At 52.1% G+C, this 18,448-nt stretch overlaps 1 protein-coding gene across 2 annotated transcripts in view; it reads right to left on the reverse strand.

The window, feature by feature from the left end:
* Positions 1 to 18,448, reverse strand: part of OSBPL10 (oxysterol binding protein like 10) — a 308,560-nt gene that overhangs the window by 6,790 nt on the left and 283,322 nt on the right. For both annotated transcript variants that reach the window (XM_088026469.1, XM_028107049.2), the window contains 2 exons: positions 8,906 to 9,383; positions 369 to 555 (listed from right to left, as the gene is read on the reverse strand). In XM_088026469.1, coding sequence (XP_087882595.1) covers positions 369 to 555; positions 8,906 to 9,383 — 665 coding nt within the window. The remainder of the gene's footprint in view (positions 1 to 368; positions 556 to 8,905; positions 9,384 to 18,448) is intronic.

An 18,448-nucleotide genomic window follows, 5' to 3' on the forward strand; every position in this document is an offset into this window, starting at 1 on the left:
GAGCTCTCGGGCAGCGTCTGAGCTCACAGATGAAATTGCTTCAGAGCAGAGAAACGGGCTGTGGCCTCGGAAGGGAGAGGTTATCTTGAGAAATGGAAGCAGCTTTCATTCCCCGCTGTGGGTCCTGTGACTCGATCACCAAAGGATTTCACTGGAAGAGTAGACTGGGGAGGGCTTCAAAAAACTGCCACATGAAGGGGGCCTGGGGTGGTGATGGGAAAGAGGCGCCTCTTTTAAACAAGATCTGTTAACTTTATATTGAGTTTCAGCTCCTCCCAGGGTGGGAAGCCCAGCTCCCTCTGGAGGAAAGAAAGTCAGGGCATGGAGTGAAGACAGACACACAGCCTCAGTGGCCGCCTCCTTCCCACCTGTGCACTTTCCCTCCGTAAAAAGGCTTCGTGTGGAATATCACCGTCGCCGAGTAGCCGGTCTTCGCACAGCTGATGCTGACTTTGCCTCCGAGCTCCACCCAGGGGATGGTGAGAATGGAGCGCGCATAGGCACTGGGCAGGGTGAACACGTACTCCTCCCCGTGTTCCAGGAGCCTCAGCACACCTCCAGGGAGAGAGGAGGAGAGAGTCAGGCACACAAGAAGAGGGCAGCCAGGGATCAAAAGGCATCAAGATGACAAACCCAACAGCCTCTGGCAACAGACGTCGCATTTCCCACCCCTGCAAAGGTCGGCCGCTCACTGGCCACGTATTTAGTTATCCCCGGCGCTCCGGGGTGCCAGACCTGCTGCGAATACAACAGTGAGCAGACCCACTTTCTTCCTCCAAGGAGAACAGGAAGGTGGCCATTAATCACCAACTGTGACGAAGGCGGGAGGGCGAAGTGCCCAGTGCCATGGGGGCCTCTGATAGGAGTTGACCTGGAAACAGAGTTCTCCCTAAGGAAGGGACATTTGGACTGGGTAAGAGTTGAGAAGGTAAAGAGGAGAGGGAAATAGTCCAGACAGAGGGAAGAGCATGTGCAAAGGGCCTGTGGTGGGAAGGAGCCTGGGGAGCAGGGAAGGGCTGAGGGAAGGGCCCACATGCACAAAGCGAGGGAGTAGGTGTAGGGTGTGCAGGCTGGCCAATTCGGCAGGGGCCAGACCTTCTTTTAAGCTTTGAAATAGCATGTGGGGCACCTGGTGGCTCAGTCGTTAAGCGTCTGCCTTTGGCTCAGGTCATGATCCCAGGGTCCTGGGATCGAGCCCCGCATCAGGCTCCCTGCTCCGCGGGAAGCCTGCTTCTCCCTTTCCCACTCCCCCTGCTTGTGTTCCCTCTCTTGCTGTGTCTCTGTCAAATAAATAAATAAAATCTTAAAAAAAAAAAAGGCTTTGAAATAGCATGTAAAGGAGTTCTGCCTTTTCCTGAGAGCAGCACAGACCTTCACAGTTCTCATGAAGCTGGAGAACTCAGACGGGACACTGCTGTCAGCAACCCAGGGCAGGCACTAGCCACATGGGCAACGCCCCTCTAGATGAGGGCTTCTCCAACCCAGGATCCAAGCATTAGGTGTGGACAGGTCTTAGTCTTCTGGAACAATGCAAAATTGTGTGGGTTTGTCTATTTTCTAGGGAAAGGGGCCACAGTCTTCGTCAAGTTCTCAAAGGCTGGCATGACCAGCCTTTAAATGCACAGACTCCCAGGGCTGGGAGCCTAGCTGTACACTATTGTACAGTTTATGTGCCACACAAGGTGCTGTTCTGTGAGGCCTGAAATCCAGCCCTTGCTATGGCCTGCCGGGCTGGGCACCCAAAATCGGGCAGCATTTCGCTGCACCCCGAAGCCCAGACAGGCTGGCAGAGGCCCCAAGAACCAGGCTACAGCTGACATGTGTTCTGTGCAAGGAAACTTCTCGGCCTCCCACTCCAGCCCTGGGGCTCAGGGACCTGCACACGGCCTCGTCTCTCTCCCAGCTCATTCCCAGCCTGGCAATCAGCAGGTGCACTGTGTGTCGCAGGAAGGAACGTGCTGCCCTTTCGCCCCTCCCTGGTGGTGGCCCCTCCCCAGCCCCCCGTGGGTCAGGGGTGCCCATGTGTGTTGGCACTTTCTGGCTGCCAGGCATTCCTGGGGGCTTCCCATGCATTATGTTGGTTAAGTTTCATGACGACTCCATTTGGCAATAATTATCATTTTTAAGTAAGAAGGAGGAAACAGAAATTCAGGTTTAAGTAATTTGGCTGGTCAGTACTTCCCTCTCAGGCTAAGACAAGCATCTGTATCAACTAGAGCTAGAATGTGCCCAGTAGTCAGTGTGGTTCTTAGTACTGATGAGCTTGCCCAGGGGCCTGAGGACAGATGGGACTAAATTGTACAGAGGGGTCCTGAATGCCGAGTCGCTAAAGTCAGCATGAAGGCGTGTACAACTATAACTCAATTTACCCCTGACATCCCCTTACTCGCGGATGTGCTACCATCTGCAGATTAACCGACGGTGCTCTTCTGGAACCAGCAGAAGCCCTCTCCGTTACCTCCAGTAAAGTCAGCTCTGCTAACCCCCAGAAACAGAGAACTGGCCTGCAAATCCGGAGTGACATGCTCAGGTGTGTGTAGGGGTCTCGAGCACCCCCAGAGTGGAGGGATGCTCACACACGTGGCCAGGCACATGCAGGCGCTGAGACCATCAGGGAAAAACAGATTTCTGGGTCACTCAGGATCACGTGGGCAGGACTAGAGGACAGATATCATGGCAGCATTTAAATCTCAATCAACCTCTCTCTCTCCTTCCCTCCCCTCCTCCCAGAGTATAACTGAATATATAGAACATAAACGCACAAAGAACATGGCTCTACTACGCCAAATACACTGAACATCAGAGCGGACCTCCTCCCCACTTGGCCACCTTGCCTTAACTCTGGTAACTGAATTAAGGCATCTCCCTTGAAAGTAAAGCCCCCAGGCCATCAGATGCTCTCCTGCAGACCCTCGTCCCTCCTCCGAAGGGGCGGCGAGTAGCCTCCCCAGATGGCCCGAGGCCCCGCCCTGTGCACACAGGGACAGTGTGTCTGGCGAGAGAAATACCCTTTGCTGGCTCAGTTCTTACAGCTTCTCAGCAGGACCCTTGGAGGAGAGCAGCTGGGGCTGACATACTTTTGGTTTCGAAGCCCACTTTGTGTGTCTGACTTCCTCATGTTCGGCTGCTTGAGAAGACAGCCCAGAGCAGGTGGAAAATCGCAGCTAATACCAGACACAGGACGCCAACAGACAAGAAGAATTGGAGAGAGAGAGAGAGAGAGAGAAAGGCCATCTCGGGCTTTCCTCTCTGCCCCAGTTCTACCCACAAGCTTCCAGGTGCTCCAGGGTCAGCCACATTCACACGGTCTCTGGGCCTGTGGCAGCTGGGAGAGGACCTTGGGTCCCTGCAGAGGCGACTGCCAGGCCCTCGGCCAGCCTGCCTCTGAGGTCCCGGACAAGAGGCTTCCCTGTCCCCCATCCCCGGCCTCTGTGCTAAGGGACTACTTGCTCGTAGAACCCTTCCAAGGTGGCCAACGTGTCCTCAAGAGCCCCACCTCAGCTCCGATGACTACAGCGTCCCTGGGTGGTCAGCCCTTCCAGGCCTCAGCTGGGAGCGCCCTGGGGGCCCGCACCCAGCCGCCCAGCCCACCAGCAGCCTTTCTGCAGGCCAGGGCCACACATCCTGAGCTCCATGTGCTGCACCTTCCTGGCCTTACTCACCAACGTAAATCTCGTGGTGTAGGGTTCTACCGCTGATACTCTCTTTACAACAGAGTCACATGGATCCCGTGCCCCAAATTTTCATAAAGAGCTGGATGAGATGGAGATCTCTGGAGGGGGCATCGGGGTCCTTCCAAGCCCTCACTCAGCAGCCTGGCAACCTTAACTTCTCTGTGTCTCCGTTTCCTTATCCATGACACAGGGATGTGTGATGTACCTCACAGGGCTGTGGTGAGGAGGAGGAGGTGATTCTAGAGCTCAGCTAAAAGCATCAGCCTGGCAAACAGCCAGAATCCTGGAGGTTTTATATCCTAACTACTCCTCGCTCTCTGGGGTGGCTTTCTTGGTGGGTGAACTCTGAGCTGTGGTATTTCCATTTGGGAATAAAGAGTGAATCACAAAGTGGCAGCAGGCTGCACACGGTGGGTGAAGAGGTAGGTGGGAGGCATCCTCTTACTACTCATCTTTAGAAAAATGTCTTGCAGGGGCACCTGGGTGGCTTGGGCGGTTAAGCGTCTGACTCTTGATCTCAGAGTCGTCAGTTCAGCCCTGCGTCGGGCTCCACTGTGGAGCCTACTTAAAAAAGGAAAAAGAAAACGGAAGAAAGAAAAAGGAAAATGGAAAAATCTCTTGCAAACCTGAAGTCCGCAGAAATCAGTGAGCCCCAAAGCTGAGTTGGTAGGAAAACACAGGGGAGACCACACTCCTTTAGCTCGTCTCTAAAAATCCATAAATGTGTGCTTTCTCATTAATCACCTGCAATTAGGCCTTCTCAGTCCTAACTCTTCTTTCAGGGCTGCATTAAAAAAAAAAAAAAAAAAAAATCTGTCCCTAATATGAAATAAAGACTATGTTAAAACTAGACTTACAGATGGGCTCACAAATGAAAGTTCCTTTTTAATGAGCCTCAGAGCTCGGAGAAGCCAAAAAAATACCAAATAATCAATACTTCCACACCATGGTTAGCCTTCAAGCTGCAAGATTTCCATTTTAAATCCCACATATTGATTTACCAGTAAACATAAGGCAAAGCATTAAGATTTTCAAACTGATACTTTAAAATAATTTCACACCCACTTTCATTCTGAGGAACCAAACTATTCCAGTAGGACACTGCCTCTGGGAAGCACCAAATGGCAAAAAGGAACTCGGCATGGGTCTGCAGGCTCGGCAGCATCGGGACGCCCAAGCACCCGGCCGACATGGCACTGTCTCGCTAGAAATAGCTAGAACGAATTGCCTCTCCCCACAGACTCATGGCTTTAATTAAGAAGCCATGCCATTTCCTGGGCTCTGGCTCTGGAGTTTTGGGGGGGAGCAGGTCGCAAGAACAGCTGAAAGCGCCTCGGCTCCCCCACAGGGCAGGTGATGAGCAGAGGGACGTTGCTTCCCCAAGGACCGAGCTGTGGGGTGGACTGAACAGTGTCTCAGTTAGGGGTCTGAGTACCAGGGCTGAGGGACCTGGGGGAGGGGCAAGGGGGAGCAGTCTCTAAGCTGCCACCTAAGTGAGTTCAAGGTGTAATGAAGCACTGTATAATGGCACTTTATTGTAGCCAAATAGGGCACGGCCTAAAGGCAGTATTTTAAAAGATAAGCCCATGTATTTACATACAAAAATTTCCTGTGGACCCACTGAAGATCTAATTTTTAAAATGAGGGGGTGGAAAAAACATTACTTCAGACCCAATCAACAAATTCATGGAATGTGCTAGATCAGGGCAAGGAATTAGTGAGGAAAAGAAAAACATCCTGGCTTCCCATCCCCCCAGCCCCACAAAGGAGCTCTGACTACAGGAACCAGAACCTTTTGCTCCAATATTTGAGGACTCTTAAAAGTATTTTCGGGGGGTGGGGCACCTGGGTGGCCCAGTCAGTTAAGCGTCTGCCTTCGGCTCAGGTCGTGGTCCCAGGGTCCTGGGATCGAGCCCCACCTCGGGCTCCCTGCTCCGCGGGGAGCCTGCTTCTTCCTCTGACCCTCCCTCTGTGCTTTCCCTCTCTCTCGCTCTCTCTCAAATAAATAAATAAAATCTTTTTTTTTAAAGTATTTTCTGGGAAAAATAAGGATCCTGGGTGTTACGGAGTGCACATTTAATTAATATGAAAGGGGGGTGTAGTTTCTGGAAGGATTTGGGGAAACTTAAGGCCTCACAAGGATGAGCCAAGGGTCTGTCCCCTGACCCTTCCCAGGTCCATCTGCAGTAGGGATGCACTGGGTGGCCAGAAAGGGCCATGTCCAGGGAGGGCCCTTCCAGAGTCTCCCTCCAGAATTTTCTTTCTGATTTCAGCATTCTACTGAGAAGTTCTAAGTAGAATTTTCGGGCAGGTAGAACTGGGAGCAGCAGATTCTAATTCTACTTCAGGGACGGCTACAGCGAGGGTCTCAGGAGAGGGTGTTATGTGATCTCCCTCCCACTGCACTGAGCCTCGTCCAGTGGCCCAGTGCTGTGCCAAGTGAATCAAAGGCCCCAGGCCCTATCCGCCGCCTGTTGGGACAGGGGAGTGAAGACCCTGAGACACTCTCACTCATCAACCACCAGCAATAAGACAAAGTGAAGATGTTGGCTCACCTCAGGGTGCGGGGAGTGAGGGACATGGTGGGGGCAGAAGGACGCACCGTTCTCAAGTGTGGTTCCAGAGGAGAGGAATGGAGGTCCCGTATGCGGCTGGGTGAAGGAAGGAGCCCAGGACGGAGCAGGGTAACAGAGGACCCAGGGAAGAGGGGAGAGAGGCGCAGAATGTGCTGGAAGGGCCGGGCTAGCACGACAACACAGGGGGACAAGGCAACACGGCTGTACACAGCCTCCTCACCAGAGCCCACTCCTGAGGTGGATGGGGAGAGACTGAGTTTCACTGACTGAAGAATTCCCTGAATCCCTAGATTTGCAAATCTTCACCTTTATGGAAAATTTCCAGATCTTTGTCCAAAGTCAAGAATCCTGACTCCGGGGCCCAGAGACTGGGAGGTACCTGCCCTGTACTCTTATTTAAGAATCTGTGGCTTTGCCTTGCCTTGCCCCGGAGCAGCAGGGATTTCTGCGGAGCGCAGGGGAATCCCCAGAAAGGCACTTGACTGCATTCTCCGTGTACCTGAACATGCGTCTGGTTTTACCGTAAGATTAGCCTGGCTAATCACCGACTGAAAGTATGTGTGTGGGGGAGGGAGGAAGAGAAAAGAAACAACTTGTCTGTCTCCCCCCCCCCCGCCTGGGCCCCCCGGGTCCTCCCCGCTCCCAGCCCGTCTGTTCCATCCAGCAGCCCTGGGGACGCCAGTCCGGCCACGTCCACCGCCCCCGGACTCGCACCCCCCTCAGGGGAAAGGCCCGGGTTCTTGTAGCCCCCGAGCCAGCCCTGGTGGCCGGGCGCCTCCTCTCTGACCTGTCTCCTCCGCTCCAGCCACAGCAGACGCCAGAAGTTCCTAGAACAGCCCCGCCTCACACGCTCCGCCCGGGCATCCGAGCCTCCTGCTCTCTGGGCCTGGAGCGCCCTGCCTCCTGCCGGCCACACGGCTCCTCTGTCTCAAAGGCTGCATTCTGGGGGCGCCTGGGTGGCTCAGGTCGTGATCTCGGGGTCCCGGGATCGAGCCCCGCATCGGGCTCCCTGCTCGGCGGGCAGCCTGCTTCTCCCTCTCCCGCTCCCACTCCTGCTGCTTGTACGCTCTCGGTCAAATAAATAAATAAAATCTTTTAAAAAAACAAAAAACAAAAACAACGGCTGCCTTCTCGGGGAGGTCTGCCCTAAGAACAGTGGCGGCACCCACTCCCCGCCCCGCCAGCACCAGTCCCCCGGCACTTGGCCGGCACGTGCCTCGTGCTTCGGTGACTCGTCCGGTCCGGGCACGGCGACGTGCCTGCCACCAGACACGGCACCATGCATTTCCCAGGTGAGCCAATAACCCCGCCGACAGACTGAACCGCCCCGTTGGAGAGCAGGGAGGAAACACACTGGAAACAGGTCTGTGGAGAAGGTGTCGGCCATCTGCGCACGCGGGCGGCAGGTGCACGGGAAGGTGCGAACGGCCCCCACGCTCCGCCCCCTGCAGCACACAAACATTTCGCCTTCCTGGGATTCCTGCCGTGGGCGACTTAGGATAAGGAATGAAGTGAAACAGGTTGAAGTCTGAATCCGGACTTTTGTTTCTAACGCCAAGGGAAGACCTCACCAGTACAGACCATGGGGCATGAGGTGGGCCTTTGGCAACCGGCAGAAGGCCACCATCCCATCCCATCCCAAGGCCCCCCTGCCCCATCCCCACTGCTCCCCGCTCCCAACCCCCTTGCTTTATTTTTCTCCATAGTACCTCACACCTTCCCACACAATCAACATAATTTCATTTACCAGGAAAATAGAAGTAGAATGGAAGCTGAATGAGGACAGAGATTTATTTTGGGGGGGGCGGAGGAGGGTCTATTTTGTTCATGCAAGTATCCATAGCGCCTAACACAACGTCTGGCATCTAGTAGGGACTCAATAAAAATGCCCTAAGTCAATGAGAGGTATTCTTAATCTCATGGGCTTTTGGAAGGGCTCCCAAGAAGTCAGGTACTCCCTGAAACTGAAGACTGAATTTTGTGTTGGATTTTTTCTTTCCCCTTCTCTACAAGAGAATCCATAGTCTGAGTCTCAAAGGAATCTGTGACTCAGAGAAGTTGAAGAACGATGAACACAGACACCTCAATTTAACAAGGATTATTATAGGTTTCTTCCAACAATGAATAAATTTCATTCACAGCTATTTGCTAAAATAGGAACGCGCGATCCACGCATGGCGTGATTACATTGTTCTTACTTCAGAACTCTCTAGCAGAATCCAGAGATTTGCCTTGGGAATGTTTATGAGCAGATTCGGAATAGGGAGCCCTATTATCCTTCCTGTCTGTGAGCCAGAACACGGGTGAGAATGAACAAAAATGTGTTTTCACAGATTTGGAGCCAACTCTTAATATTCATGCAAAGCTGAAAATAAAAATAGTACATAAAGGTGGGCCCCATACACGCATAACGTGTAAAGATCCAGGTGCATCCCATCTAGTCTGCAACCTTGGCCCCACTGGGAAATTACCAGGGCCTGTTCCCAAACAACAAAACCTGTCTGTCCCTCTTTACTATCTCCAATCCGAGCCACCCCCAATCCCAAAACAAAACAAAAACAAAGAATTCCACACACACAATCATCAGTCATCTCTCAGGTGTACCAACATCACCATGGAAGAGCCAAGCTCCGCCAAACGTAGGACATGGCTTACCTTCCCCTATCATGGAGACCCCCACGGACATGCCCATGAACTTGCTTTTGGTCCATACGTGAGTGTTGACGCACAGTCTCTTCTCCTTGCACTCACAGTAGAAGCAGGAGATGGGTGGGTGATGGGACACCTGCTCGGCCACAAACCTCAGTTTGTAGCTTTTGGAAGGGTCCTCAGCCATCGGGTGTTCATGGCCAGCAGGAGAATGGGGAGCAGTCCTCTTTGGCTTGACCCTGTCTTTGGGGACCTCCCAGGAGCAGTGAAACGTCTCACCGATGATGGGGTTGTAGGGCTTCTTGGCCAAGGCCCCCTTGCGGCCCTCGTGGAAGGCCGTGAGATAATACTCCACGAAGCAAATGACCCTCTCCTCGGGTGTGGCCCCAGCGGTGATGGCCAGCAGCAGGTCTGGATGCGCCATGAAGTCTGCATACATCTCCAACAGGGACCGCTTCTCCAGGATGAATGTGGGAAGCACCACCTATGTTTGAAAGGCGACAAGGTCAGACAGGAGACCCCATGATCACATGAAAGAGGCTGCCACCTCCACCAAGCAAACCCTGATCTTGGCTTCAGCCAGGCAAGGTTTCTTTTGATACGGATACAAATGACAGATCAGGGGAAACAATGTCCAAGAAAACAAGATCGGAGAAGTGGCTGCAGGGGTGGAAAAATGCTAACCCGCTTTCACGGACAAGATGGTTCGGAGTGGCTCTCTTCTCTGCTCAGCTGGACTGGAACGATGGTCTCTGCCTCCCTCTCCACCCGTCACTGTCCTCACACAAAACCCTCTTTTAGGGGCCCAGGCTCAGTTGTTAGGCATCTGCCTTCGGCTCAGGTCATGACCCCAGGGTCCTGGGATCGAGCCCCGCATCGGGTTCCCTGCTCAGCGGGAAGCCTGCTTCTCCCTCTCCCACTCCCCCTGCTTGTGTTCCCTCTCTTGCTGTGTCTGTGTCAAATAAATAAAATCTTAAAAAAAAAAATACCCTCTTTTACTCCTTGTTACTTAAAGATATGAAGAAAAGAGCTCGAAGGACTTTTTCCTTTTCTTCCTGACATCAGACACAACCAAGGGGGGGGGGTGCCAGTGTGTCCCCACGAACACGGACCCTGGGGCTTTGCTGGTGCCGCATCAGAGGGGGTCCAGGTTGACCAACACACGCCACCACTGAGAGTGTCTATTTGGAGATCTCTGTTAGAAGAGTAGCATACAAATCCCAACATGATCAAGGGAGAGCAGGAGTGAGGAAAGGGCTCCTTGGCCCAGGTCTCTGGGAGGGAAGACCAATTAGTGGGCCAGCAAATGTCCAGAGAGCTGCCGTCGAGGAGAGGAGCCACGGGTGAAGGCAGCTCGGCAAGGCTGGCCCAGAAGAAATAAGCAGAAGTGACAAAGAAGTGAGCTGGCACTTAAAACAGCATCTTCTGGTACATGGACTGGCACAGGGGCTACTCCTAGGTTTGTTTCCGGTACCACTACTAAGGAGGAGTAGAGATCTGGATGACTCTGTCGGGGGCAAGACAGGGACTCCTCGCGGGTCCAGAGTGGATCCACGCGGTCATCAGGGGCCCTACAACCCCAGTAAGGAGGTCAGGTAAAGCCAATGAAGGCCCTTGTGAAACTGGGCTGGAAAAGCAGGTCACTCATTACTATGGTTTCTCACCGCTCGAGAGTGATCTTAAAATGACTTTCGTTATTGGGTATTAATAGTCCACCCACTTGGCTGCAAGGCATAGCTCGCTCTGACCCGGAGCATCGCACGTTCTCCTCCTCAGGTGGAATCACGGGGGTGGGGGCACAGGAGATCAAGGCCATGCAGCCGGCTTCGAATCCCTCCTCAGGACTCAGTCTGCCCTTCCTCCACTTGGGCCCCAACTCCTGAGAAAATAGTCTCTGACCACGAATGTCAAAAGGCTTAGAGATCTACAACCCCGCCTCCACCTGGGTTTGCTCAGACCCTTCCTTGAAAAAGATGTAGATACAATGGAAGAGAGATGTCCTGAGAGAGAGAGACAGACAGGCAGACAGGAGATCAGCAAAGCATAGAGGTTTCTGAGGAAACTGGAAAAAGCCCAGCACACTGGAGAGGTGACTCTTGTATCCTTTTTTTTTTTTTTTTAAGATTTTATTTATTTATTTGACAGAGAGAGAGAGCACAAGCAGGGGGAGCAGCAGAGGGAGAAGGAGAAGCAGACTCCCCGTGGAGCAGGGAGTCCGATGCGGGGCTCGATCCCAGGACCCCAAAATCATGACATGAGCCAAAGGCAGATGCTTAACAACTGAGCCACCCAGGCTCCCTGACTCTGGTATTTTTATTAACGCTTCTGAAATATTGTGTTCGAGGAAGGAGTATGTACACGTGTCACGTAAAAAAGCAGCCAGATATAAAGTTAAACATGTAACACCATGATAAAAAAAAACCCCAAACGTTAACATGTAATTCTTGCTGTTAGATCTGAGTGATTTTTACATTTTTTTCTGAGTATCTTTCCACTTTCCATTTACAATATACTGGGGAAAAAAATACATCACTTAAAACACAACTATGCAGATCAATGGAGATTTCCGCATTTTCTTTCGGCCAAAACTTGACAACACTGAGGACCTGGCTGCCCAGGGATCTGAGCGGGCCAGGTAAAGTACATTCTGGCTCAGGATGGCCTTCACAGGCCACTGTGATTATTTCCTTATGTCTTTTGTGGGGACAGGTCATCATTCACCGGCCATCACTGTGCGTCTGCTCTTCCAGCGGGGCTCTCAGGGGCCCAAATTCTTCCCATTACCCCTGACACATCACAGGTATCTGCTTCTGGCTGACAGCAGCCTTTTCTTCCCCTCGGCGGACTAGGGAGGTAAGAATCCCCAGAGCAGAACAACTGGGGCGGCCGGGCCATCTCACCTACGGCTGCTGATTAATTAGTGGGGGGCAAGGGGGCGCCTGGGAGCCTCCGTCGGTTAAGCGTCCAACTCTTGATTTCGGCTCAGGTCATGATCTCAGGGTCCTGGGATTAAGCCCCCCATCGGGCTCCCCGCTCAGTGGGGAGTCTGCTTCTCCCTCTGCCTCTGTTCCCGCCCCCTACTGGCGCCCGTATGCATGCTCTCGCTCCCTCTAAAATAAACAAATCTTTTAAAAAAAAATAAGTGGGGGGCAGGAAGTGGCACACGGGAAAGGGGGGCACATGAACCCCACCTTCTGGCCCATTTACTCCTCCTGGAATGACTAGGCAATCCACCTGTCCAAAAATTATTAATTACCACCGGGAGGGAGACCATCGGCAATGAAGAAAGGCAAGCACAGTGCCCCCCATCTGCAAAAGTGTGGCTATGGCTTCCTAACTGGCCTCCCGGCTTTTTGTCAGGCCCACCTTGATTTCTACTCCACACCACAGCCAGGCCCATCTCTCTAGAATCTCTGCAAGAGATAAATGAAGTCCAGTCTGGCCCCCACCTCCCTTTCTGCCCCCAGCGGTCCCCTTACAAGTACTCACCCCTCCACACACCCAAATACTGTTTTCCCTTTTCTGCCCTTCTCCTGTTTTGTCTGAATGATGGACAGCTATTCCGCTCAAGGGTAGCCTTCTCGGTGAAGCTTCTTCTGCTAGCTCCTGGTCCCAAGGCTAAACCAACAACTCCCTCCTTCAGATCCTTGCCACACCCTACACGTCTCCACCGTGGCATCCACAACGCTTGTTGTGCATTACTGGGGGGCTCCTGGGGGGCTCAGTCGGTTAGGCGTCTGCCTTTGGCTCAGGTCATGATCCCAGGGTCCTGGGGTGGAGCCCCGGGTCATCGGGCTCCCCCGCTCAGCAGGGAGTCTGCTTCTCCCTCTGCCCCTCCCCCAGCTCATGTGCTCGCCACACTCTCTCTAATAAATAAAAATACTTTAAAACTTAAAAATAAGAGCATTACTGGGACAGTTTGAGAAATTTTTACTGCGGGCCACATAGGAAATAGTATTGTGTCAACATTACATTTCCCGAGTGTGTCAAGTGTGTTGTGTGGGAGAACGTCCTTGTCGTCAGGAGATGCACACTGACCGATGCAAGGGAGAATGAACATGGGTGCAACGTACTTGGAAATGGTTCACCCAGGACCAGACATACACGCACACGTGCAGGTGCGTCTGTGGGGCTGCAGAGCGAGAGGAGAGGGAGAGAGAAGTAGAGAGAGTGGGGGAGCGGGCAGACGGGAGAAGAAAAGCAGAGCAGCAAAATGGGAGCAACTGGCAAATACTGGGGAAGGCTACAGGGCAGGTCACTGTACTGTTCTTGTAGCTCTACCACAGACTGGACAATGCGCAAAATAGAAAGGTGGAGGGAAAAGAAAGAAGGCTCTTCTAGAGACGCGATACCTGAGAACGCATCAATTTTCAAAGCCACCTCCCCAAACTGCAGACCCAGGGGACGTGCTCTCACGGCCACCAGCAAGTCCGACTCACTTGGATATATATATATATATTTTTTTTTTAGATTTTATTTATTTATTTGACAGAGAGACACAGCGAGAGAGGGAACACAGGCAGGGGGAGTGGGAGAGGGAGAAGCAGGCTTCCCGCGGAGCAGGGAGCCCGACGCGGGGCTCGATCCCAGGGCCCCGGGATCATGACCTGAGCCGAAGGCAGACGCTTAACGACTGAGCCACCCAGGCGCCCCTTGGATATATATTCTACACTTGAAAATGCTACTGTGGCTTTGTCAGGGCTGGAGAAAGTAGGATACCTGGAGAGACGGAGGAGTACAGACTGGCAGTGGAAGGACGATTTCTCCTTTCACCCCTTGTCGGGTCTGTCTTGTTGCTGTCTGTGAGGAATACCAGATCAATGCCTTTCAACACCAGCGCCCTGAACATTTCAGGCAAGATAACATGCTTTTCACTAAGGCAGATTTCTCTCTCTCTCATACGATCTCCCTGCCTTTTGTGCGTGTGTGTGCGTGCCTTTGCAAATCAGTCACTTCATCATCTGTTCCATGGGCAGTGGGCACTGGGGACAGAGCCAAGAAGCAGTGAATGCTAATTGGGCTGTCTGCCTCCAAGGGGGACACGAGTGATGGCCCAGCCGTGCAGACCAACAGCATCCCAATGGCTGGGATCCCTACCGCAGATTTATTGAGCCATCAATAAGGGCTGCCTTTTCTCCCATGAACATAATTAAGACAATGAACTACTTTGGGGAAAGAAAAAAAAAAAAAGAAGATCTGCATTCGGCACTCAGAGAACAATTAATTACATTTAAAGTTGCATCAGTCTAGAAGTAACTAATCTCCAGGTTGGGCTCTTAGAACTTTGAAATAATCAATCACCCAGCAAGGCAGTGAGGGGGTCCAAAGAAAGAGTCAGAGTCTCTTCCCCCGAAACAGGGAACACAGCAGGCTTCTACAAAGAAAGGCCAAGAGCAGGTGCAATTTTCTCCAAAGAAACATCCATTAACTTAATAACCCTGAGAATCATCTCCAGAACTCCGTCCTGAGAGGGGCAGACCCACCCAGGGCCAAAGAGGCAGCACAGAGAGGCTGAAACCATCCACCGAGACTGATCTCTTGTAACCCTTTAAGGAAACCAGGGGAAGTACACAAAACTCCAACCTTACAAAAGAAAGGGTAGATAATCCAGCTGCCAAAGGGTTCTTTCCTTAGCCAACAGGACACTCCCCTGGCTTTCCTTAAAATGCCAGCTTCCGGGGCTCCTGGGTGCCTCAGTCAGTTAAGCGTCTGCCTTCGGCTCAGGTCATGATCCCAGGGTCGCGGGATGGAGTCCTGCATCGGGCTCCCTGCTCCGCGGGGAGTCTGCCCCTCCCCCCGCTCGTTCTCTCTCTCGCTCACTCTCTAATAAATAAAAATCTTTTAAAAAAAAAAGTGCCAGCCCCCTTCACATGACCTCACAGTGCTTGGAACATCATGAAAGGCATTCACCGAAACTTTCGTTGGGTGGGAAGAGTCTGAAATAAGATGTTACTTCTCCCAAGAAGATGTGTACTACATAAAGAGAGCTACAGCTGTGAAAATCAACTCCCGGGTTCCCTCAGAGTCCCAGATGTGGGCTTGCAGAAGGGAAGCAGAAGCTGGGGGCTGACATTCATCTCTTGGCAGCTATGGCCTTGTGTACTTGGGCAGGCTCATCTCTCTAAGACTCAATTCCTCTACTGTAAAACAGGGAAAATAAGAATAGCAACCTTGTAGGGGTTTTGTGAGTATTAAATGAGTGCAGAATCAGCCCTGTGCCCACACAGTACGTGCTCACGCTGCTGGTGGTTGTTATCATCGGGGATCTGCCTCTTCACCCGGAGACTCGAGGAAGCTAAGAACAGGGTAGATCAGACACAAACCAGTCACAAAATATTTCAGTGACAAAGCTGAAGACTAAAAGTAAGTCTCAATGACCAGAGCAACCCCTGGGACCACCTCTGGTGCGTCTGTAAATACTAGATTATTTGAGAAAAAGGAGAAATAGTTGTATAAAACAAGGAAAGTGTGGTAAGAACGTAAGTGGTAAGTTTGAATGTTTCAAACTTAAACGAGATGTAGAACTCAGGCCAGGCTCAGTGCTTTGGGCTTCACATCATCTTGTTTGGTCTTCTGAATCCCCTGTCAGCAGATAGGACAATTCCATTTTACAGATGAGAAAACGGAGGCCCAGAAAGGCTATGCAAGTATAGAGCTGGAATGTGAACCAATTCTGCTCGGTTGAGGTCTAGGCTGGATCCCTCACTGCCCCCAGGCCAGAAGATGTACCATCACTCTGAATCTTCCCGGAAAAGCAGGATTGAAGAGCTCCTGCCAACAGCATAGGGAGGGAGTACAGAAATGACACACACCGGCCCCTCCACGATACAGATGCATCCAGACAAGCTTCAGGAAGCCAGGTTACTACTGGGTTTTCTACTAAAAGGCAAGCAATTCAGGAGAAGGAGTGGGCTTTACTTGACAGTGTACTAAAAGCAAGCTTTGGAGGTGTGCCTGGGTGGTTCAGTCGGTTAAATGTCTGCCTTCGGCCCAGGGTCCTGGGATCGAGCCCCATGTCGGGCTCCATGCTCAGCGGGGAGTCTGCTTCTCCCTCCGCCTCCCCACCTCCTACCCGTGGGGCTTGTGTTCTCTCTCTCTTTCTTAAATAAAATCTTTAAAAACAACAAGAACAACAAGATCTGGAGAGAAGAGCCAAAGGCATCAGGAAGGGAAGCAGACACGATACTTGGGAGAACGGGACACTGTGTACCCACAGTTGTGCTTGTGGGGGTTCATTTCCACGGTTTACCCTGGCTCTTCTGACCTTCCTCACAAAAACTTCCCCCTTGGAAGGAGGAGCTGAATCTAGCAACACCGATCTTTGGCATACCATGACTAAACCTGGAAATTTAGCCTACTAAAACCACCAAAGGAGAAAACTCGTACGCCCAAGACGTCTGCAACCTCATGCCAGGATCAAGAAGCCGCAGAGACACACAGGACCCATCACACTAGTTGCTGAGGACGTCCAAGACCATGTAGCAACTCGGTGGAAGGTTATGCGGCCAGTCACGAGTACACAGGGAAGGACAGCATTCTCTTCCTCAAGCCCCCGGGTGAGGACACGGCTGTTTGCTGTAGTGGGATTTGTGGGGTCAACGAACCACAACCATGCACGGGATCTCCACCTGGTTTTACAAATAGTGCTACTGTAACCATTCAAGTGATTCTTTAGGAATCGAAGAAATTTACAAATTATCTCGGCAAGCCTCTCTCACAAAGTGAGAATCTTGTCTTACGTAATTACCAATTGCAGAGAGAGTTCGGGGTCCCTGGAAAAAGAAGGAGGGAGACCTAGCTTTCTTTTTTTTTTTTTTAACTTTATTATGTTATGTTAGTCACCATACATTACATCATTAGTTTTTGATGTGGTGATCCACGATCCATTGTTTTCGTATAACACCCAGTGCTCCATGCAGTACGTGCCCTCCTTAATACCCATCACCGGGCTAACCCATCCCCCCGCCCCCCTCCCCTCTAGAACCCTCAGTTTGTTTCTCGGAGTCCATAGTCTCTCGTGGTTCCTCTCTCCCTCCGATTTCCTCCCCCTTCATTTTCCCCTTCCTTCTCCTAATGTCCTCCAGGCTATTCCTTATGTTCCACAAATAAGTGAAACCATATGATAATTGACTTTCTCTGCTTGGCTTATTTCACTTAGCATCATCTCCCCCAGCCCCATCCATGTTGATGTAAAAGTTGGGTATTCAGACCTAGCTTTCTTGACATAAGAAAGGTCATTTGAGGTGCCCCCCCCAACCCTGCCACCTTGTGAAAGAAGGTAAGAATGGCCATTCTCGGGCCAGCAGATAGCCTTATCGGAGACGGTAAATCAGTGGTAAAACCCCCAGGACAGGTTCAGAGGTAAAGGTGGACTGGACGCACACTCCTGAGTTCTCTTTGTGGGATCTAAAGTCCCCTGAGGACTCAGACGCCGCCCCAAGAGGAGCCAGAGATTTGGTGATGATGACCCTGGCTCCTGACTTTGATCTAAACTCTGTCACCCTAAGGGGACTTCTGCCCCAATCCCACTGTCTCCACCACTGCGCAAGTCCCTTCGTGAATGTGTATGCCTCCCTTAGCTTAAAACTGCCCCGATTTCGTTGTTCAGGGAGACACTGCTTTGGGAAAGATCCCTGGTGTTCTCCTTTATTTGCGGCAAGTAAAATCCTTCTTTTTCCTAGTCTTTGGTTCAGTTGTGTCTTTTGGCTTGACACTCACCAAGAGGGGAACCCCGTTGCGGGTAACAATGGGATAGGCACCGTGTACCTTGAGGGTCAGGGAATTCCTCACCTGAGGAGAGCCCAATCCCCCCCTCCCTTTGTCTTGTACTACTTTTAACCACAATCTCTATCCCCAAAACTCCCACCTACTTTGTGGAATCAGCTGCGCCATCTGGAACAACACGAAATCCACTGTTCTAGAAGGTCTCCCTCTCACCTGATCCCGTAAAACTGGAGTTTAGGCTAGCGCCCCCGCCCCCGAGGAATCCATGTGGGTGGCTCACCTTGCTACCCATAACTACCACCGTCCTCCATAATCTCAGGTCCAAGCATGCCACTCTCCACCCAGTCCCCCTGAGGTCCTACCACACTCTGCCTCATCCCAGCCCCATCAAGAACGACAGCCTGTTGACCCTGTTCTGTCCCCCACCTCCTTGCAGCCTCGTTTCCCACCACACGGGCGTGGAGTCCGTGGCCCCACCTTACACTTACCCCTCTGATCCCTGCCGCACCCCCCCTGCCCTGCAGCTCTGCCACTTTCTCCCGCTCGGGTTCTAACCGAGTGAACCTCAACTCTGCCATAATCCAGCTCCTCCCATTCCCCATGCCTCAGCCTGCGGCTCAACCTCCCTGGAGGGAAAGAGGCACCTTTTACATCCGTGACCGACAGCAAACTTAAGTGCCCCTGTGGGAGAGTGTAGCCATCCTCCCACCTCCCAGCCACCCTGAGACCATCACTCCTTTCCTGCTGCTATCTCCTCCCTCCTCCCATCTCTCACATGAGCCCACTACTTCTGTGGGCACGGGGACACGCGTGATGACCGTGTGC

Source organism: Eumetopias jubatus, unplaced genomic scaffold (assembly GCF_037043125.1).
Source record: "Eumetopias jubatus isolate StellerSeaLion01/CBP00866 unplaced genomic scaffold, mEumJub1_p1.0 scaffold_1, whole genome shotgun sequence".
Taxonomy (NCBI): domain Eukaryota; kingdom Metazoa; phylum Chordata; class Mammalia; order Carnivora; family Otariidae; genus Eumetopias; species Eumetopias jubatus.